The 21,889-nt window shown below is 36.4% G+C and overlaps 1 protein-coding gene across 2 annotated transcripts in view; it reads left to right on the forward strand.

Annotated features, from left to right (window-relative positions):
- Positions 1–21,889, forward strand: part of VWA8 (von Willebrand factor A domain containing 8) — a 183,203-nt gene that overhangs the window by 29,058 nt on the left and 132,256 nt on the right. For both annotated transcript variants that reach the window (XM_066176231.1, XM_066176232.1), the window contains exons 5-10: positions 7,407–7,574; positions 9,435–9,599; positions 9,994–10,043; positions 10,364–10,472; positions 13,371–13,475; positions 20,522–20,653. In XM_066176231.1, coding sequence (XP_066032328.1) covers positions 7,407–7,574; positions 9,435–9,599; positions 9,994–10,043; positions 10,364–10,472; positions 13,371–13,475; positions 20,522–20,653 — 729 coding nt within the window. The remainder of the gene's footprint in view (positions 1–7,406; positions 7,575–9,434; positions 9,600–9,993; positions 10,044–10,363; positions 10,473–13,370; positions 13,476–20,521; positions 20,654–21,889) is intronic.

Raw genomic sequence — 21,889 nt, forward strand, 5'->3', positions numbered from 1 at the left:
ATGTATTTATAATTCCCTATAAAAAGTGTGAGATTCTTTTTTCTCACGTTTGTATCTGTTACATGTGTATTCCACTTCCTTTTCAGCTGTTATTTCCTACTATGGGGAAAGGAGCAATCCTTCGTAACATGTGGGATCATAATATCCACAGGCAATATGGACTTAATGGATGGTGCTCTGAGTCAAAGTGATTTAAGAGTGATCACTAACTTCATAATTTTTAGTTATCTGTCAAGTATTTATTTTTCTTTTTATTTTGCTACTCATCAGGAAGAAAAATTTAAGTTACCCTTCCCCCTTATTCCTGAACAGAAGATAAACCTTGCCTAGGTTTATTTCTTTGTAGGTGTTTTTACTAATAAATATGTTAAGAATCTCAGTTTGCTTTCTGCTGGGCCTAGTTTCTGGCCACCAGGCAAAATGTTTCATGTATCTGATGTAACTGTGCTCTCATACTAAGATACTTGGTGTAAAGCAGCTACATAGCTGGACCCTGCCAAGGCAGCAACATAATTTCTTGTAAATACAGTTTGCGGGCACTGTTGCAAAAACACCTGACTGTCATGTTAGGGCAAGGGGTGATGGAGGTAAAAACAGATCACTTGATGTGTTCCAAATATGGAAAATAAAACTGTGGAGGAAGGTGAAATCAGTGACTGGTGAAGCAAAAATCAATGACTGAATTGAAGGACTGTTCCAGTTCTTGTCAAATTTGCATATTGATGCTCTCATCATCTCAGTTCACTTCCTAGGTTAAACTTTTCTAGCCAAGTTTTCTGATTTGAAACTCTAATAAATTCGGGAGTTTATTTCTTTAGTTTCTTTTCATTCTATGCCATAGTGTAGCATCATGGAATAGATACTCACCAGTTCAGGCCATTCATCCTCACTGAAACACTAACTACTGCAGACAGTTGGATTCCCTTTCTGGATACTAGCTAGCCTGGCTGACACTGCTCTGGTATACTGCAGTTTCTCTGTCTTTTGTGGGTTTTTAAATTAAAAAAGGAGTGGATAACAGTTTCTGCTCTCTAATTTTGCTGAACTCACAGGAGGAAAAATAGCTATAAAACCTACCCAGAAAACACTTGATTAACTCAGTGGGGAGGTTGGCTCAATAGTGAACATGTAGCCCCCTGCTCCATTACAGAGGGAGAAAATGGTTGAATTAGTTCTTAAGTTACCTTTTTAATTTGGCTAATCATATTTGTTACTATTACATTGTTTTTCATAAAATATGAACATCACATTTGGAATATGTGTAACTCAGTATATTTGTGACCTAAGTTGAAAAATGCAACCTGTAGCTTATGATCATCTACAAAGTAAAAAATTTCGTAACAAAAGATAGAGTACTTTGATGAATGGTAGGCCTGTTCGTCATCTCATCTTGGAATGGCCTTTTACATTCATAACTTTTTTATTAAATACATCTTGTTTTAAACAACTAGCATAAGATTTTTAAAATATTTAAGGAAAATGGTAACATGAAGTTTTCATTAAAAGGTGACATTTTAGCTTTTAAAGTGGCTGAATGGGGCTTTAGTAGGACTTTATTTTACAATGCAGTTCTTGCTGATACTTTTATTTTGGAGAAAGCCTGTTCTTATATTCAGTCATTTATCAGCAGTCCTTGTCCACTGTGGAAGTCCCAGGTGATTGGAAATTGGCAGATGTGATACCTATCTGTAAGAACAGAGCAAATTTGTGATTGTAAGATTCTATTACTTCGGCCCAGTAAGTAGTCATCTATTTTAGTGTGGCTCAACAGGTTTCTTGTTTGCTCAACTCATGAGGGAAAACAATAGCTAGGGAATTAGGCCTTAAAGCTGAACAAATACCTTGAAATATAGTCTTTGGTAGAGACATACCATTAGACATGTCTTTTACACTTATCTTGAAAGTCTAACAAAGTAGTTTCCCCTAGGAGACAGTAAAAGCTCCTAATATTTCCATTCTGCTTCTCTGCCATTTCTTTTTCTGTTATCTTTTACTTGTTGAGTTGTTTTAACAATTCAAATTTTAATGGTTCAATTAATTGTATTTGACTCATGGAAATGAATTTAGAAGATACCAATTTCCTCTGAGTTTTGTGGTATTTGTTAGCATGGTAGGTTACAGGACCTCTCATCCCTACAGTGGAAGATAGACTGTACCATGTATTTAACGATTCAAGTTTTATCAGCCTGCTGCAGCCAGTCAGCATTGTGTTAGCTCAAAACCAGCAAAAGTTTTGTCTTTACCAGATGGTTGTTCAAGATCTCTTTTCATCGTAAGTGACATCTGGACATTACATTGTTGTGATGTTTATGAGATAGAGAAATGAGTGGAAGGAATTGGGTGGATGAGTTTGTGTGGGATATTGTGCGGGTGGTGGGAACAAGATATTGCATTGGAAGGGACATCGGAAATGTAGGCTGCAGATGTAGAGAATCCTTACCTCATTAGTTCTCATGTTAACAGAGTTGCTTGTGTTGTTGTTTTTCTACATTCTTATGGTTGCTGTGCTTGAGATGTCATTACAGGCATCCAGTTTTCAGAGCAGGGGCGAGTCATCATCTAAAAAACCCTTAAAATGCACCTTGAGGTAGCTCCTGTAAAAGACACCGTTACTGATTGCTGTTGAGCGATTTCTAGCCTTTTAATTATAAAACAGTTCTGAAGTGTAGCCTGTCCATCATATTCTGAATGGTGGCCAGATTTCAAAAAAGTCCTTTGGAGTTCCCCAAGAACCTTCCTCCTAGATTTCAGGACAACCAGAATTTTTTGGTGTGCAATAAGCATTTTCCTGAGGGAAAAGAACTACCATTTCAGTTCTGGTATGTAAAAGCTATACTGTTAAAATTCTTGTGGCTTTGCAAACTATTTTGGTAATCTGTATAAAAATATCTTCCTTTCTCTGATGTTTTTGCATTTCAGTGTGTGTGCATTGTGGTGAGCTTTTTTCTGTCCCTCTTCCTGTTCTGACACTATGTAACTTCATCCATATGCTTACACACTGTGATTTATATCAAAATTGGGGTTTACAGCTTCATGTATTTGTCATATTTTGCACTGCTCGCCGTGGTTCAGCTACAGGAAAGTCAATGAAAGGCTGCCTAGGGTTGTCTTGTTCCTAAGGTGTTTCTGCCTTTGTTTTAAAGACAATTTTTTTTTTGTAGGTGCAGTGTGAAACCATTGTAAGCATTCTGCATAATGTATTTGTTGCATAAAGCCACTACAGTGAGAGCAGTGCTGTGTGAAGTGTTTCTGCTCCCAGCCTCTGTTAGCTGCAGGTATTCCCTGGAGCAGGTATCCAGGTTACCATCCTTCCAGAGCTCTGGGAGCACAGGTGGGAGGCAGCAGCATTTGTCCTCTGATGAGCAAAATACTCCCCTTGCTGCAGTGACAATAAATCTGAAAGTAAACGTTTAACAAATCCTTTTTGGCCTTTCAACAAGAGTTAATATGTTTAATCTCACATTTAGCGACAGGGTTATATTATATAACGCCCTCTGTCAAATTTGTGGTTTATGTTAGACATTTAGAGTGAACAAAACTAATGAGAGAGGTGGGTCAATGCAACTCTCTCTGGGTTCTCATGGAGTTATGAAGATTTCTTTCTTGGAAGCATTTTTAAAAATTATTTTCAGCCACAGATTGCAAACTTAATTTCCTTCCTCTGATTTTTTAAATGTGTTTTAGCTTCCATACCAATCCATCAATACACAGCTAAAACCAATGTTTTCAGAGGATGCCTTGTAGTGTGCCTAACTTATTGGAAAAACTTACTACTTTTTACCAACCAGAATGCAGAAATAACATGATTCAGGGAGAGATATTCCAGCTGTTCTGGTCTTAAGAGCAGACTTTATGCTATTTAACGCAGGAACTTAAGTAAGTGTGCACTAACTTCCTTGTATTCCAGAGAACAATTTCCAGTGTTCAGGTATGCTTTGAAGATGGAAGAAAGCACATCAGAGTAAATTAGTGCCCAGGGGGTGGTGATGGTGTTGGTGGTATCACTGTTATGAGTCTGAATCTGATTGGGAAAGGGACATACAGGTAAAGATATTTTGAAATTTTATTTTCCTGAGAAATAGAATTTTGAATAAAAACTTCAAACTGTTTCCAAGTTCTGTACTTTTTAAATTTTGGTGCTGTAAGCTGACAATCAGCAGTTAATCCAGTGTATGTAGTAAGCTGCTTTTCAGGATTGCATTGCTAATGGAGAGCATTCTCTTTCTCAAAATTAATGATTGTTATATACTTCTTAATATTTGCTGTCTACCCCTACAGCAGATTTTCTTCATATACCTGTTCAAGAGAGAGGTTTTTATTCGTACTGGAAGCCTATTAGTTCAGCACATCCATAGTGTGTGTGTCTCAACATGAGTCAACAAGATTCTATGGATACTCAAAATATTTTGAAACCATATGAACAGAATGTGTATTTTCCTCTGACTAGTAAAAATCAGTCATAAAGTCTTCATAGACTTATAATATGCAGAATCCAACCAGCTTGGCAAATAAATTATTTGTTAAAGTAAGTTCTGGCTGTGTCTCCAAGCTGCATTTAGACAAAATAGCATTTTGTTCATGCCAGGTATTGGACTGTCTGCTGGAGACTCAGGTTTTGTATTCAGGCAGGTTGGACCAGATTTTTGACATTACCAATGACCTTCCTAGAGAGGAATTTTAGTAGAAAATTTGGTTTTTGTACCTATTTTATGGGATGAGGAGAGAGGTGATTTATGTTGCCTGTTAGATAGTGTATGATGTCCTGAATTAAGAAAAAAATTCATTGCTTTTTTTAAAGAATTAGTGGTTCAGTGGAAGAGAAATAATCTGAGGTTTAGTCCTTGTTTAAGGGGCTTATTCCAGGTTCCTTTAATACTGATTATGAGGCTAGATATAAAAATGTTGTCTTTTTGAGAAGAGAACTTGATCTGGAGATCTGCACCACGATTTACGAGTGCTTTTTTTCAGTAATGTTTGTCTGAGTCCAGATTAGATACATTAGTAATTTGGAATTGTTTCCATCTTTATAGTGATGTGAAAAGTTTACTCTGTTGCTAATTTTCCAGTTCTTAGTTATGCTTCTAAATTGCACAGAAGCATTTTAATTAGTCTTATTGTTTAATGTTGTGGTGGTTTAACACCAGCCAGAAATTAAACTGCAAATAAGCCTCAATAAGCCTCTCCCCTTCCCCCCTTCCCCTCTGGTGAGAGAGGAATGAAGTCCAAGATGTGGGTTGAGATAGCAATATACTGAAAGCAAACAGCAATGGAATAAGAAATGCACAGTAAAAGTAGTAATAGTAACAACAAAAGTATACCAAAAAAAAAAAACCAACGGTGTTTTACACACAAAAGGTGTTCACCACCTCAGTTTAGTACTGGCTTCCCCAGACAAAGAGAAGATGGCAGATCCTCCCACAGTCAGTGCTTCCCATCCCTAGTTCCAAGACAGTGAAAAGCAATGATGGACAACCCCCTGTAAAACAGGTCACATTACATCATGCCACCTGTTTCTGGTCAGCTCTGCTGGAACTCTGTTCCATGTGGCACTGCTGCTTTTGACCAGTCTGTGCCTCTGGGGCTTGGTTTGGGGTGAGCTCCTCTTGTCCTGGTTTTGGTGCCTCTTCATTCCCCTCAGCCACTTCCCACACTGGCACCATGCCACACTGGCTCTGCTGAGGTTTGACTCTGCCAGCTCCACTTCCAGACTGCTTTGCCAGGCTCCACTGGGCTCAGCTGCTTTCATCACCCAGAGCTGCACTCTCCTGAGGGATGGGAAGGGATGGGTGGGTGCAAGGGAGGGCAGGGTCCACATGGCTGGTCCTGGCAGCCTCTCCCAGAGAGGGAGAGTGGAGATTGTCCCACTGGTGGTGTGTGCTCACCCTTTGCTTCCCCTGAAGCCATGCCCCGTGATGACCTGTGTGGTACAGAACAGCAGCCTGGCCATGCCCGTGTGACTCTGAGCTCTGACTCCTCTCCAAAACCAGGTCAAGTCTCTTCTGTGTCTCCTCAGATGGGTGTATGAGTCAGCTGCGTGCTTTAAACCCATGCAGCAATTAATTTGTTGCACTGAACTCATCTTTGTTTCTAATTTATCCATATGTATTTGTCTTTTTTACGTCTGCTTTCATATGTTATTTTTGGTGGGTTATTTTTCTGTTCTGGTGCCTCTTCATTATTCTCATCTTTTCTTTCTCTCTGACCTATTTTTTTGGCATCTATTGTATTCATCAGAGATTTCCATCTAGCATTATATGACAGGTTCTTCTGTAGGAGTTTATAGGAGACATGCTGGGAAAAGATTTCATTTGTTCTCCCCTTGCAACTGTGCTTGTGTCTAAAATTGTGTTCAAATGTGATAGGAATGCAAAGAAAGACTCTGGTGCCTCTAAATGTTGCCTGTGTCCAAACCTGCCGCATTATAATCAGCTTAAACTTCTGCAGATTCGAAGAAGGCAAGAATGCATTGTATTTCAGAGTCTTTCAGTGGGCAGTAATTATGAATATTAGATATCGAGTGTACTTAATGTACTTGAGTTACTGTCATTGTAACAAAGCTGCACAAAGCCATCAGCACCAGAAGTTAATTTTACATTTTGACTCCATGTTAAGAAGCAGCCATATATGAACAACCAATAAAGTAGAAAAGAAACTGTTTTCTCACCATAAGTCTTCAAAGGATTATCAAGTTAATGGCAGCATTTTTATTCTGGATTCATAGAAGTCCATGTTCAGTCAGGGAATATAATTTTAAAATTAATTATCCTTTTAATTTTATTGCTCTTTTAAATATCTGATTATTTGTGGAACTATTTTGCTTTCATCATCCATGTTTGGTTTCAACAGACTTACATTCTAATCAAACTAAAGTGATACACTAAGGATGAATTATGCTGGTGCATATTCAGAAAAATATAAAGAAATACTGGACTTCTTTCTAAAAATCTTAATATAATTGTAAGTAGGTAAAACCCACTTGATTGTATGTTTCCTGTTAAAAATGCTGTCCCAGAATTGTTTGGTGGTGTTAAAATACCTGAAAATGCAGAATATTATGTGACATCAAAAATAAAGGATGCCACATATATTTGTATATACTGTGTTTAGTCTAAAATTTTGTAGTGTTTAGTATCTCATTCTGTTGGTACAAAATACTGGGACTTACTTCTGTCAGTCCCCATAATACTTAGGCAGTAAAACTCCAGCTCATGAATGTGTAGCACTGTTAAAGGTTATCAGATGACACCCTTCCTGATCACTACTGATACAAGTCATGTTGATTCTTACAGAAATAGATCTCGTTTTGGGAAGATTCTTGGAAGAACTTGGAGGTTCTTTTTTAACAGGTTTAAATTAATTACACAAAGTTTACTTCTTTTAAAATGTTGTGTTTTTTTTTTTTAAAGTGTGCAGTTCGTGCAGCTACTGAAGGCAGAATCCTTATTCTGGAAGGCTTGGAGAAGGCTGAGCGGAATGTCCTGCCAGTGTTAAACAATTTGCTGGAGAATAGGGAAATGCAGCTTGAAGATGGTCGTTTTCTCATGTCTGCAGATCGCTATGACAAACTTTTGCAGGTATGGAAATGCTATTTGGATTTTCTTTTCTTTTCCCCCTCCTCTTCTTGGTAGTGCTGGAATATTATTGTGAAGGACAGCATACTTAGGAGTCAGATGGGGAAAATTTCACCAAGGTTTCATAATTTTTATTTCTATGTTGTCTACATATGAAAAGGAGTAGTCCATGTTAACCTTGTATGAAGCCTGTATGTTTCTAAAATGTGAAAACCACAATGTGAGAATAACTAAAATGTCCTTGTAAAAAGATGTGTAAGTTGAAATTGTTGCCATGAAGTTTAGATAATGCTTGAGCATGGCAATAGCCTTGTTGCTAAGCTTTTAAAATATTAGGATACCAAAAGAGTGAGGTCAATATGGGTATCTCTCTGTTCAGTCACTATATTGATGCTGTTTTGCCTTTAATTTACAGAAGTGTACATAAATAGCAATCTAAACTATAGAAAATGGTTAGAGGCTTTTCCTTTGAGAGGAAATGGGATTTTAGTGTCTGTTGTCATTACGGCTTAAGCCATTTTCATTTCTTTGGGCTTTGAGTCCCACTGCTTGGGTGGATACTCTTCAGGCTTTTTTTTGACAGTTTCAGTAGTACTTTGCGTCTCTACTTCCATGTACTGTAGTTTCCAGTCACATACCTGTCAGTCCGACACCTGCTTGCTCATGTTTCTCTTTCACACCTGCAGTTAGGTGTATGATTCAAACCCATGTGGCACAGCAAGGAAATTTGCAATAAGCCTTCAGTCACTGATCTCGATTGTATGAAGTTGCCAGCTGTGCTGAAGTACCATAATGAATTTCTGAAAATACATCGTTATTTCTTATGCCTTTCATCTGTGGTTAAAATTCCTCTGATCCATGCCTTTTCAAAAAAATTTTGTGATGTTTAATTAGTATCCACAGTTACTGGAAGCATTATTATTATATTTCAAAAACTAGCTTTTAAAATGTACTTAAAGAATTAAAATGAGAATTCAAACTTAGATTTGGTTGTAAAACATATCTCTTCCTTTTAAACACTTTTCTAATGATTAAATATTTCAAAACAAGTGCCTCAGGCACACTGATAATAGTATATGAATGAAATCTCTTGCTACAATACTAAATCCAATATTGTTGCTTTGTTGTTTGGGGACTATTGTATTATATAAACTAATGTTCAATTTTGCTTCTCCTGTGTGAATAATTACTGTGCATTTAGGTCTGAAGGAAATGTATTCATGTATAGTTTCAGGGAGGACTTAAATGTGATGTGGATAGATAGAGAGCATTTTTGTATTCAAAGAATCCTTTGCTTGACATAATACTGTATTTAATGTCCTCATGAAGGAGACTAGTTCTGTATTATTTCATGTAATAAAGTATAAGTTGTGAATGAAGCTTCTGAAACAGATTTTAGTTGCCTTTACACTTACAAGAGAGGAAAAAAAGAAAAAACCTTGTTCATTGTAACACACTTTTAATGTTTTAGAATAAAATGGATTTTGTGGTCAGTTTATTTTCTGTTCTTTGTAAAGACAGTGTTGTATTTGCACATTTTCACAAGATGTAATGTAAGGCAACATTACAACAGGCACTATCATATCTAGAGATTTTGGTCAGAATGCTACATGTCTGAAAGCTATACCTAATTAATCATTTTTTCTATGTTCGTTTTGGAAAAATGTGTTTTTATCATCTACAGATTTGACCAGCTCAAGTCTTTCTAGTCATTATGCATGAAAGACAAGAACATTTGAGAACATTACCACATTTAGGCTGAGGGACTGGGGCTTTTAGTTGAGCTAGAGCTTAGTCATCATAAGTTTTTAATAACGCAATGTGGGGTTTTTTCTTCCTGGTGCTTTGTTTTAATTTATTTAGGAGCATACAAAATCAGAGTTAGATGCATGGAAGATTGTTCGGGTTAGTGAAGATTTTCGAGTGATAGCCTTGGGCCTGCCAGTACCTAAATACTCCGGTAACCCATTGGATCCACCCCTTCGCTCTCGATTTCAAGCTAGAGATATTTATCATCTGCCCTTTAAGGTGAGTGTGGTAGCAGAAGACTGGATCATTTGTATTGAGTAGAGATAATGTTCTGATGTTATGTTTTACTTACCTCACCTCTGAAAAGAGTTCTTGGGTAAGAAATTTATCTTAAAAGTGCATTTTTCATATTTTCATATTGCATAATAAATTCCTGACATTCAGTCTTACAGTTGCCATGTAGTACAGCAGCAGAAAAGTAACTTCCGTAACATAGCCTTAAAAGAAAGAATTTGATCTTTTTTTTAATTCTTAAATAAAATTAATTCTGTGTCAAGGAGTGAGTAGAATCCTTATGTTTAAATTAGAGACAAAGATAGAAAATGCTTCATATTGTGACCTGTGACCCACAGTATGATACCAAAATTAATTACTCTGTGGTTTCTATTTCCAGGACCATCTTCAGCTATTATATTCAATTGGATCGAACATTTCCACAGAGAGGTAATTTTTCATAATTAAAAAAACCAAAATTGAATGAAGAAGCTATGTCCTTTCAGGGTTCCATGCTATTTTTCTGTCTTTATCACTGCATAGAGACCAGAAGTGAAGAAATTTATAATATGTGTGGGCATGTGCTTGCACAGGTTTTATGCACAGCCTTAATATAATGAATCCTTAGTGCTTTAGAACTTCGATCACACCTTACTTGTGTGCTCTCAGAAGGAGTTTCAGCATCTTTTACTATATTTAACTTTTTATGCTTTAGTATTTTAAATGCAGATACCATGTATAAAACTCTGTAATTACTTTTTCAAATGCAGGATTTCTCAGCTCCTGTCTTTTGCTACAACTCTCTGCTCTCAAGAATCTTCTACATTGGGACTTCCAGATTTTCCTTTAGACAGCTTATCTGCTGCAGTTCAGATTTTGGTATGTGCATACACGTGCTGTGAAACTATGGGTTTAAAATTTCTCAGTATTAGATCTGCTTTATTCATGTTGTTAGAAGAAGATTAGCATGAATATTTAAAAAAAAAACAACCTGAAAAAGCTAAGAATAGTTTGAGGGAGAAAAGTCTCAGTCAGGTATCTCTGGATAATACTTTAACCAAACACGTAGCATAATACTGAAGAGCAAAATATGGTATGACATAAGATCTGTGTTGTTATTAAATGTAACTTAGTGCCCCATTTATTATTTTTCCTCCCTCTGGTAAATCACCTTGCCTGACTTCAGGGCATCTACAGTTTATCTGGTGGCACTGAGGTAGTGAGTGGAGAGAAATAAAAAACACAACCTAAAAGTGCTTTGGATTTAAATTTACACATGTAAATCAGATTGATTGCATTACAAAGACACCTATTGCTCTCCACTGACACCTTGAGGGACCCAAAACAAATGTGGGCATAGGAAATAGTTAAATTGTATGAGATGAAGCCTATATTAGGTCTTTTGGCTGACTGGTGGATTTAGAATAAACAGAAGTAGAGGATCATGTGAAGATGCAGGCTGTGCACACTTGTAGATGCAGTGCTTCCTGACAGCTAAGTCCAGAGGGAAGTAGGAATTGTAAATCTGTGGAGTTCACAGTGACAGGTCAGGCAGGTCAGGACTAAAGCTGAGTCAGTCTTTCAGCTTTCCTGGATAGTCCTTTGTCCCTTGGACTTTGTAACTGCATGGTAAAAAGTCAAAGACAACATGGAAGCTGCCTCCTGAAGGAAGTCAGGGACATGAGATCTGTATAAAGAGAGAGGAGTTGGTCCCCTTTTGCATGCAGGAAGGTATGGTCCACTCAGGAGGGTAAAATACCAGGAGATTTTCTCAGACCCACTTTCCAAGTTGCAGGTGTCTGTAGAAGGAACTCTGGATAGTTCTCGATTCTCTCATTTTCAGTCATTTTACCTACGGTACTGCTCAGCAGCAGATCACTTCCTACCTATTTTGTTGGATTGTATACATTAAAGCATATCATTTAGGTGTGTTACTGTGGTGTTCAATCCCCTCAGTTGTGCTGAATAATTACAGACAGAATTTGTTTTCTGAATTAGGGGTCCTACATTAGATATTAAGAAGTGATGAAAATTCAAGTTCAGTGAAATGAAGTAGGGTTTGGAGGGCTTTGGGCAAAAAATATTGTTGGATTTTGAAATAAATTGCAACTTTTTATTCCTTGAGCCGCAGGGTGAAAAATTATTTTTAAATGAAAGCTAGATGGCTTTCAGAGTAACAGAAGGAAAATGAGCCCTAAGCTATTATCTAAACTATCGAGTGAAGGAAGCATTTTATTTTACATTAGAGAATGTGAAGTGTTACCATTGTATGACAGTGTCTTTTTTAGGTAAATGGAAACTGTTTCTTTTAGAATTAGTTTTAATCACTTGGATTTCTAAGCTGTGCTCAGTGATTTTGAGCTACATCATTTTTCCTTTGTATGCTGGGTCAGTGCCATACTCTGCTTCTAGTTTAGTTAGTCTAACTGTTTAAAAGTGGAGAGAGTGCATTGTGATGAGTGTTTCTTATCTTCTGTCATGGAGAAGAATTTACACATTCCCAAAACATCATTTCTTAGTTTGAGAACTCCTGCCTGACAAAAGGGAAATTTTTTCATAGGGTCTTGTTCTGAAGAGACTTATTTTATACATTCCATTGTAATTATTACTAATTTGAGATCATGTGGAAAAATTACATGGTATGTCTTATATATAGATGGAGCGCTTTTAAAATGCAATGAAGGGCTCCCTGATCCTTGAAGCTGTACATTTACTATACTGCCATAAATGGTTTGTTTTTACTGATTTTTTAAGATGTGGAACATTATAAATAGTGTTACTGCTTATAAATTGAATTACACATTTCATAAAATATGCGACTTCTGGCTTCATTTCCAAGGAACTCTTCTTTCAGTTGTGTGGTTATGTAAACCCAAGTGTATAACTGGGAATCAGTTAATTTTCTTTGAATTGTTTTATTTGCTGTGATGAAGGCTTAAAAAGATAGTGCCAGTCAAATGACTGTTTTTCACTAGTGTTGCACACAAGTTGTCCTTAAAAATTTTCAAGTCATTTTTGAAGCAAACAATCAATACTTAATCAATTAACTTAGAGAGTTTGAAACACCTTTTTTTCTGCCAGGAAAGGCTTTATCATAGTAGTTATTAGGTCTTCAGTAGTCATAAATGTATTTCTCTTTCCTTATTGCTGCAGAAAAATAGTCAAATATTTTTATAGTTCAGGCAGCAATTGACAAAAGAGTTAGTACTTAAATCTAACAAGCAGATAGTAAAAAAAAAAGGTTGGGGTTTTTTTCTGTAGGAAATGCAAGCCTAATTAGTTATTCTTTTCAAAACAAAGCAGTTTTGATCAAACTGATCAGAAATTCCTATGAACTGATTTGTTAGGTAGAATTGGTACAATATTATAGAATCAAAATTAAATACTATAAATTGCTGTGAATGTGTAGATCATTATTGAAATACAGATTTCTTGTCATGTGGTTTCTTTTCTAGTAGTACTGCGAAACTCATTTACCTGTGGTGGGATTTATCTCTCTTGGCCATATTTGTCTTTAGTTATCTGTGCCAGTCACTGTAGCTTCCATTTATGCAGAGAAAAGAAAATAATTCTTAGGATATAGTTCTTCTAATCTACTTTGGACATTTAAATTATAATGAATTACACCTGAGAAGTACCTGTTTCGACATCTAGTCAAATACTATTTTAAGTACTAAGCTGTGCAGAATTTTGGGTTAATGGCTGATGACAGAATGAGCCAATAATTTTTTCTTTTTTTTTTTTCTTTTTTTTTTTTTTTTTTCTAATTTGAATTAGGATTCCTTTCCTATGATGTCAGTCCAGCATATTATTGACCGACTTTACCCCTATAATCTTTTCCTTGGAAAGGAAGGCAGGACTGCAGTCAAAGACATGTTAAAAGTAAGTCTTGCAGAATATATTTGTATTTTAATTCCAGGGAGTGATGGATTATGGCAGTAGTTCTCCTGTGTAATGGTATGTCCTGTTTTAGGGCAAATTTTGGGATGAGACTTCTTAAGTGGTCTTTTCTAGAAAGCAAATTCAAGCAGCCCCTCCCCAACTGGTTCAGGAGGTAAACCTACTTGAAGAAAAGTGGAAAAAACTGTTTATTTAACAAGCAAAGTACTCACAAACATGGAAAGATGAATAATAAGAAAGAAAGAAACCTCTCATTGTTCTGAAGAGATGGCAAATTCAACAAGAGAGTCCTTGTTGTGGGGTGTGGCTCGGCTCACTTCAGTCTCTCATCAGTCCCTTCTGTGCTGAAGAATGCCACATCCCGGGCTCTGGGTGAGTCACAGGTGTGAGCTCACGGTGTTTTTCTGGGTCTTCAGTCCAGAGCAGGGCTGAACAGCTCCAAGAAAAAGAAAAGCCGTAGTCTGGGGAACTTCTCTGCCTCAGCTAGCTAAATAACTAACTAAAAGCAAAGGAGAACTCTCTCCTGCTGTCCATGCTGCAGACAGCACACACCGAGAGCCAGGAATACAGGCCGGTGAAAATGACGCTTCTGCACGCCAACACTTCCCCTTCCCTTCACTCTTGGATCTGGTTTTAAGGGTGCCGAACTTATTTCTGGGCTAGACAGACAACTGGGAATACAATTCAGCAGCATCATAAAGTCACCCCGGGTCATGATACTTAGTTATTTCTGTATAAAAATCAGAAATTTTAGGTAAATTAAATGGCTACATTATTGCTGATGTTTAAAACTTTCATAGCAGTATTTTTAAAAACCCTCATTAGCTAGTTAATTTCATTATAGTGAAAGGTGAAACCTCTAGGATCTTCAGAATATTTAGACCTCAGTTAAAGACTACAGAAAAGTCCTCATTATGTAATAAGTGGTTAATTAATTTGAAAGTAGTTACTTGTATGGTTAAGATAGTCAAATGCTTAAAAATACATCTGGCATTTGATGTTTAAGAGAAGAATCTAAAAAGATTGTAGATATCACTAGCACAAAGTACATTCACTATTGCATGATTATAGATTGTATTAGTCTCTGGATTTGGACTGTGCTATTTTTTGTTGCTTGTTGTTGGTCAGATCTGTGTTGTCATTTTGTCTGTGTTTAATAGCAGCTTACAAAGCCTATAATTATGATGGGTTATTTAATTTATCTTTTAAAACTTAAGCACAATGTCAGCTTTCTTTCTTTATAATATGTTGTAGGAGTTACATACATTGCTGAAAATTAGCATTAAGGTATTTTAACCAGCTCCTTCAGTCCTGAAAATTAGATATTATTTCTATATTCATGTTTGGAAATAACCAGCTTTGTCACTAGCGAATATTTGGTTTCTCTAAAACCAAGCTTGTGTGTCGGGGAAATTTTTGTAGCCCATCCGTATTGACATTTTCTTTCCCCCTTTTCCCCCCTACTTTTTGCACTGGAGTTCAGTCCTGTATTCCCTATGTAACTGCGCTGCTCTCCTACTTGCCTCAGTTTTGGGATGGACAGTCCTTGCATTTGATTAGGAAGTTGTCCTGAATGACTTGGTAGCTTTTCTGAACTGTCAAAGCTGACTCCTGTGGGGTCCTGCCTGCCACTTTTCTGAATAAGCCAATATGGCCTGAAGTCCAGGACCTGAAGTCATTTGTCACTTGCCTTCAACTGTTGCACAGGAACTTCCAACTGAATATGGGGAAGAACTTCTTTACTGTGTGGGTAACCCAGCACTGGAACAGATTGCCCTGAGAGGTTGTGGAGTCTCCCTCACTGGAGATACTCTAGAACCATATGGACACAAGCATGTGCCATGTGCTTGGGATGACCCTGCTTGAGCAGGGAGGTTGGACCAGACGACCACTGTGGTTCCTTCCAACCTGACCCATTCTGTGGTTCTGTGTCATGTTTTCCTTCCACCACAGTTAGGAGTGATTGAAGTTGCCTATAAAACAATCATCTGTGTGGAAATAGACTTTTATCTGTTGGTAGAGCAGTAACAGTCACTTCTATCTTAATATGCCTTTATTTTAAATACTTTGTAATTTTGTTTATTCTTTCAATTACAGATGGTGAATGGCTTTGTGTTCAATACCATCAGCTTCATTTTCTATTTCTTTTTAACTTTGTGTTGTGCATGCTTTTGCTTCTTGTATAAGAGAGATTGATTTGGCTCGTAAAATTTTCTTTCTCAATAGTAATCTACCTTTAAATACCTCATTAATAGATTTTTCTGTGTAAATTTTCCTCTTTTTTTAAAAAATATTCGTCATCACTACCTTCACAAACTTACAGTGTGAACAAGTACATATAATTTTATTGGAATTTTATTCTGTTTGCACACCATAAATCTTGTTAAGCAGTGAACCTTAAGAAATACAGAAAATAACTGCTTGTATTGAGGAACGTCTGTTTATAATAATAGCAGCTCCAGAACTGTATAAATTTTAATTAGAGATCAGTTTTTGCATTCTAGAAGAATGGTGAGGGAGAGGAGTCTAGCAGAAGCAAGTCTCCTCTTTTTCTATGGGTTTCCTAAGAGTGTCCAGGTAATAATTGACACTGAATATTTTCTGTGCAAAAGAAAATGCTAATCTTAACTGGGTGGTAACAAGAGTTGAAAAAAAAGATACTGGAAATGTGTTGGCATTGATGGATTAATTTGCTTATTCAATCACTTCTTAACATTGGCTAACATTTAAAGAAAAAAACCCAGATTACAAAAAACCCCATTATATTTCAGATAATGGAATGTAAAGTTTAGGTGTCAGACTCAGAGGTAGATATGGGGATGTAGTAATACAGCTGATAACATACCCTAATTTCAGGATATTTTCCCTTCAGTCAGCTGTTGGAACTGAGAAGTGAGATAACCAGTGGTTATGCCAAACAGGCTGTTTTGGCAGCTGTTAGATGCTGTGCATGTTTCCTGAAGAGATCATATTCTTAAAGCACTGTCTTCCCAAATGTTATCTTCAACTTGGAGAAGTCCTTTCCTTATACACCTTGCTTACTGAGGCTGCACCAAGATCTAGGCCTTACTTGTAATTCTTATTCTCAGTAATGAAATAATGTGGCGTATTGACTTATACCTTCCCTGGGAGTGGTATAACTCTTTCTTGGGAGCGTTTGCTGATAAGAAACTTGATGTGACCCAGCAATGTGAGCTTTGAGCCCAGAAAGCTGGCTGTACTCTGGGCTGCATCAAAAACAGCTTGGCCAGCGGGTTGAGAGAGGGGATTCTGCCCCTCTCTTCCTCTCTGGTGAGACCCCACCTGGAATAAGGTTGAAGAAAAAAGGATGTCTGTCAACCAGCTTTTTAATTTAATAGGAATGTAACTCCTTGTTTCCAACTAGTTAGCATAAAAAAAGACGTTTAAGGGTTGCACACTAATCCAGCATCAGCGGTAGTCTTTAGAGGTGCTTAACATGCAAAAACGTTTGTAGAAGTGCTACAGTTTGCAGCATTTATTAGTTCACTAGCTTCCAACAGACAGGACAAAAATACCAAAATAAACTTGCTGATGATGTGCCTTTGTTTACCCTTATTTAAAGTTTCTGAACTTTGGCGACTGTATCAATTTGTATTCTGATTCTTAAAGATGATCCTTAACTTAGATGATCTGACAAAGGAAAATATGAGTTGGTTGTAATTTTGGCCTTCAAAATTATTCTGTACTTTCATGAAATACTGTATGACAAATTATTTTGACTGAGAGATAAACATTTGAAATAAAATTGTAAAAAATAAGTAAAAATGTATTTAAGGTTTTTCTTTGCAAGGCCGAGATATGGAGAAATCACTGATTTCAAGGAAAACAGCTTTTAGTTAAACATTGTCAAACAGTGAGCTTGAGCATGTATGATGTGTTTCCCACAGCACTGGAGTTTTCTGTATGCAGCTGAGAGGCTTTTATAAAACTAGTTGGCTTCATTTAGGCTGAACATGGTGGCAGATGAGAGGCTTCACATTTTCTGTACTTATTCCTCCGTTGTCCCTCCCATAAACTTTTAGTATTTTATTCCAGATTCATTTGCTGTTTCAGGTTTATTCTTTTAATTCTTACATGCCTTTTGTGTACCTTTTTCAGTGTTGGAAGCACCCACTGTTTGTATTTTTTTACCTTCTAATCAGCAGAATCTTTCCATGAAGTTTTAAAAAAATACATCCAGAACACATTTGTCTTAATATATAAATGAGCAATATCCTCTATCCTTTTTTAGCTTCACTTTAAAGCCCTAGAATTTTTCTTTTTTTCATGTTTTGATTAATTCTGTGTTTACTGTCTTGTCTTAAATGAAAAAAAAATGGGTTTTGTTGCCTTTACTCATTTTTGTATTACTTGCACACTCACTTTAATATTACCTGACCTCCTCATTGAAAACTATTTCCGTGCCTCACAGTACATAGGAACACTTGTAAGACTGGAATTCTATTTCATGTCTAGACAAGAAAGAATTCTTCAGAATTGTTTTCTAAGATATTTCTGTTGAAAATTTTTTTCTACGGATGGATTTGTTTCTCTCTTACTCCTTCCAGAGTATTTTATAATCTTTGGGGTTTTGCATTAATAGATGCTTTTAGTGCCAATAAATACCATTGTTGTGGAATCTGTCAGACTTGATCTATCAATCCATCCCATCTTGCATTTGCAGTTCCTATTTTGCTCCTTGTGAAGCAGTTCAGTCCTCTGGTTCTTTGGAAAATTCTCTTTCCTTCCCCTGCAGAGAATCTTCCAGCCTTTAGATGCCTCTTTTCAATAGCCTAGCAGCCTGAGTGGTCATCTGCAGCTATGGCTTATTTAAGCTCTCTGTTCCTTTGGCCAGCTGGATTACTGATGTATTTTTTGTGTTTTCCATTTTGAGATATTGCCAATCATTAGGTGCTTCCAAGTGGTCAGAATTCTTCTTCCTTTCCCCCCTAACTTTTACAGTTTGCCTTTTCTCACATGTTCTTAGGCATGCAGAACGTGGCCTGATGATTATGAGCTGCCAAACCACTTCCCTGGTTTTTGGTGACTGGTCTATTCTTTTTGCTTTCTTGTGAGTCAATGGGACTGCCTGCTTCTGGTTCTCCAAGTATCTCTTAAAATTTCTGATACTGAATGGGCTGGGTAGTTGTTCTCTCAAACCACAAATATTTTTTCTTTGCAGCTATCAACTTGAACATTTTATAGAGGAAGTTGTTTCTGGCTCAGCAGAAGTGTTTAATGTGATGTACATCCATTTTATACTGTTCTGATTCCATTTTTGCCTATCATAATTCTAAATGAAGAACTGTGTCAAAGAGACCTGCCTTGGTCTGAAGGCCACAGGCAGTTTTGTTTTCTGCTCCTGTTCAGGTGTAAGTGTGGTATTTACAAGAGGTGTGAGGTTGTTTAATTACTAGTGTATTCAGTTCAGCAGCTGTGTAATTACCTGTGATAAATTCAAATTCAGTTGGATGAACTTGTGTAAATTCAGTAACAATTTGCACATAGACATTCCTCTTTCACTGTCCTGACTTAATGTCTAAAATGCTACAGAACCCTCAAAAACAACAAAAGGCAACAAAGAAAACCTCACCAAAACAAAAAAACTCCAACCAATCAAAAAAACACCTTAGAAATTTTAAATTCCCAAGACCTTTGTGTACAAGTTCTGCTGTTACTGGCTCTAAATCCTTGTTACACAGTATCCAGTGTCTGCTGGTACAGATAATCTTGCTCACAGTTATTTTCTCTTGTTGGTAAGGAATTTAGTCTACAAGCAGTTGGCAATTTTGTATATAAGCACCCTTGACTCTATCCTAAATGCCATTAACTTAGTAAGAATATTGCAATTTATTAATGAAGATAAGAGTGAGAACATTAGGTAGTTGCTTTCACAGACTCATAGTTGGAGTGTTTCTTAGAATCATACTTGGAGATATAGTTCTCAGTAGGCATTCCTGTCCAACCTTGTGGTTTAAGAATTCAATGGTATCTGAAGTAGACTCAGCTGTTGCAGTACAAATGTAATTTGGTGCAGCCCTTTACTAAAGCATATTTATCTTAAATACCTATTTAAACATAGTATTTTTGTAGTCTTTTGCTTCAGAATGGAAATTTACAAAGTGTTGAAGAGAAAAAGATTTTGTAGAAATCCATCTCAGTTTTCTTTTTAATCTTTAATAGGCAGTGCTATGAATCCTAGTAGTAATAATACTATATGCCTTTTAAGAGTGATTTTACATTAATGACTTCTGTTGAAAAAACTCTTTTCTAAGAATTCTAAGGAGTTGGACAGTACTCCTTTTTGTCTTGTTTACTGAACTTTCACTCTGTTGAATAAAATGGCTCTATGAATTCAGTAGTTCCAGTTACTAGCTTTTTTGTGCATAGAGTCCCCAGTATGACTCTCCTTACTGAATGTTTTTAAATGGTTTTCATGCTTTCTATGTACAGCAAAAATAGAGAGTATAATGCTTGAAAGAGGATAGAGAAAACATATGTCCTGTTTTATGTCCTTGATATACCCAGAACATGCTGAAGGCTTAATTTGTACAGGTTGTCCTCAATTTTCATTGTATGAGGCAACTATGGAACTAAGTAAATGCAACGTTTGCTGGTTATTTTTATTGGTAGTCAGATGTTTAAATCTACAATTAGTTATAATGAGCTGCAGAGATAGGCAATGTATTATTACACATGCTAAAGGCTGTGGTTGATTTCTCATGTTATTTTAGACTGTCAGGCTAAGACTCGGCAAAGTCACCATGTGATGTTTGCACTTTAGATGTGTCACTACACTGTGAATAAGTAGTTGGTATACAATCTCTCTGCTTTGGTTTTAAATGTAAAATATATAGGCCATCAAGAATGTGAACACAGGTATCTGCAGTAAAAATTGAAGTAAATGGATTTAGGACTTCATAAGCAATTAATCATGAATATGCTTCTGGCATTATTTTAAAAGGAACAGTTTTAAGAACCAGAAAGTTGTATTTATTAATTAATTTTCTCACCCCTGAATTTTACAGCGCTTTGAGCTTCAAGATTCAGAAAAACACTTGTTTCCCAGGAAGATTACTAGAGTAGAAAGTGTACATGGAAACAAATCCTTCAAGGCTGATGTAACTGTCCAAGTTGGTGAAAAAGAAGTGACATTCCAGGTATGAATTTATATATTCATCAAACTACAATACATTTTTAGAAATCACTAACTTGATTTCATCCCTTTAAGAATTTGACACACTTGATACTAAAAGTTATTTGCACTGATTTTTTTTTTTTTTTTTTTAGAACAACAACACATGGTATTTATTGGAGACACATTTAGATATTGGCATATTAGTTTATGGATACACGTGATTATATTTATAGATAAACTCATCGTTTCCTCCATGTGAATCATTACAGTTTGGATGGAAAAATAAGCCTTTTAATTTTTTTTTTTTTGTTTTATTGGATTAGAATAGCAGAGAGTACTTATGATGCTCTTAATGCTGCTTTCCCTTTTTCTTTTTGTGAAAACAATCGTCTGTCTTTGTTTACACTTCAAATAAAATCTAATGAGGGCTTGGTAATGTTCCGACACAGGATGTTGGGAAAATGGAACAAAGTAATCACATCAAATATGATTAGTTTGAGTTTCTTCCAATGAAGTTTATGACCTGCTAGGTGGTGAAATAAGTTCTTAATCAGGAAACAGATGCTGATCTGAGAATTTGAAGTTAATGTTGAATTTGGAGAGTCTAGAGAGTCTGTAAAGAAGGTGAAGTAGTGGGAGTCAGAGAGACTATAATAACATTGGTGAGAAATACCCCAAGAGAGTTTGTACCATGACAAAATGAAGAGGGCAATAACAGCAAATGGGAATTTTTCAGGAAGAGGTGAGTCTGTTGAAACTTGATTCAATTCTTTTTTTGAAGCAAAAATGTTTGTTTTAGTGTGACTTGTAGGTGATACATTCTGAAAGTACTTTTGCAGAATGTCTCTCTTGTACTCTCTGAGCAGGAGGGCAAAAGAAGTTTGCAGATGAAACAGTTTCTAGACTAGAGCAGGAAGTGGAAATGTAGAGCAAGTGCCTTAACGTGGTGAACTAATTGAAACTCTCCAAAGTTTGGGTCAAAGCAGTTCCTTCAGATTTTCACAATACTAATTGCTCTATCTCTTCTGTGTTTCTCTGATGAACAGTGAATATTGGTGACTTCTTATTTGTTTCTTTCACGGACTGCCTGAAATTCTTTGCATACCCCAATGCTGTAATTGTGTAGATTCACATTTTGTTAATTCTTTTTTTTCATGAAGAGTGGGTGAGGGAGTTTGTCTGTTAGAAATTAGTAGGTTTAATTTTGTGACGGTGACAGTTTCAAATTTGGATTGCAGTTATCAACAAAATATTACAA

Source organism: Chamaea fasciata, unplaced genomic scaffold (assembly GCF_029207755.1).
Source record: "Chamaea fasciata isolate MVZ Bird 193981 ecotype frontalis unplaced genomic scaffold, bChaFas1.0.hap1 SCAF_2, whole genome shotgun sequence".
Classification (NCBI taxonomy): domain Eukaryota; kingdom Metazoa; phylum Chordata; class Aves; order Passeriformes; family Sylviidae; genus Chamaea; species Chamaea fasciata.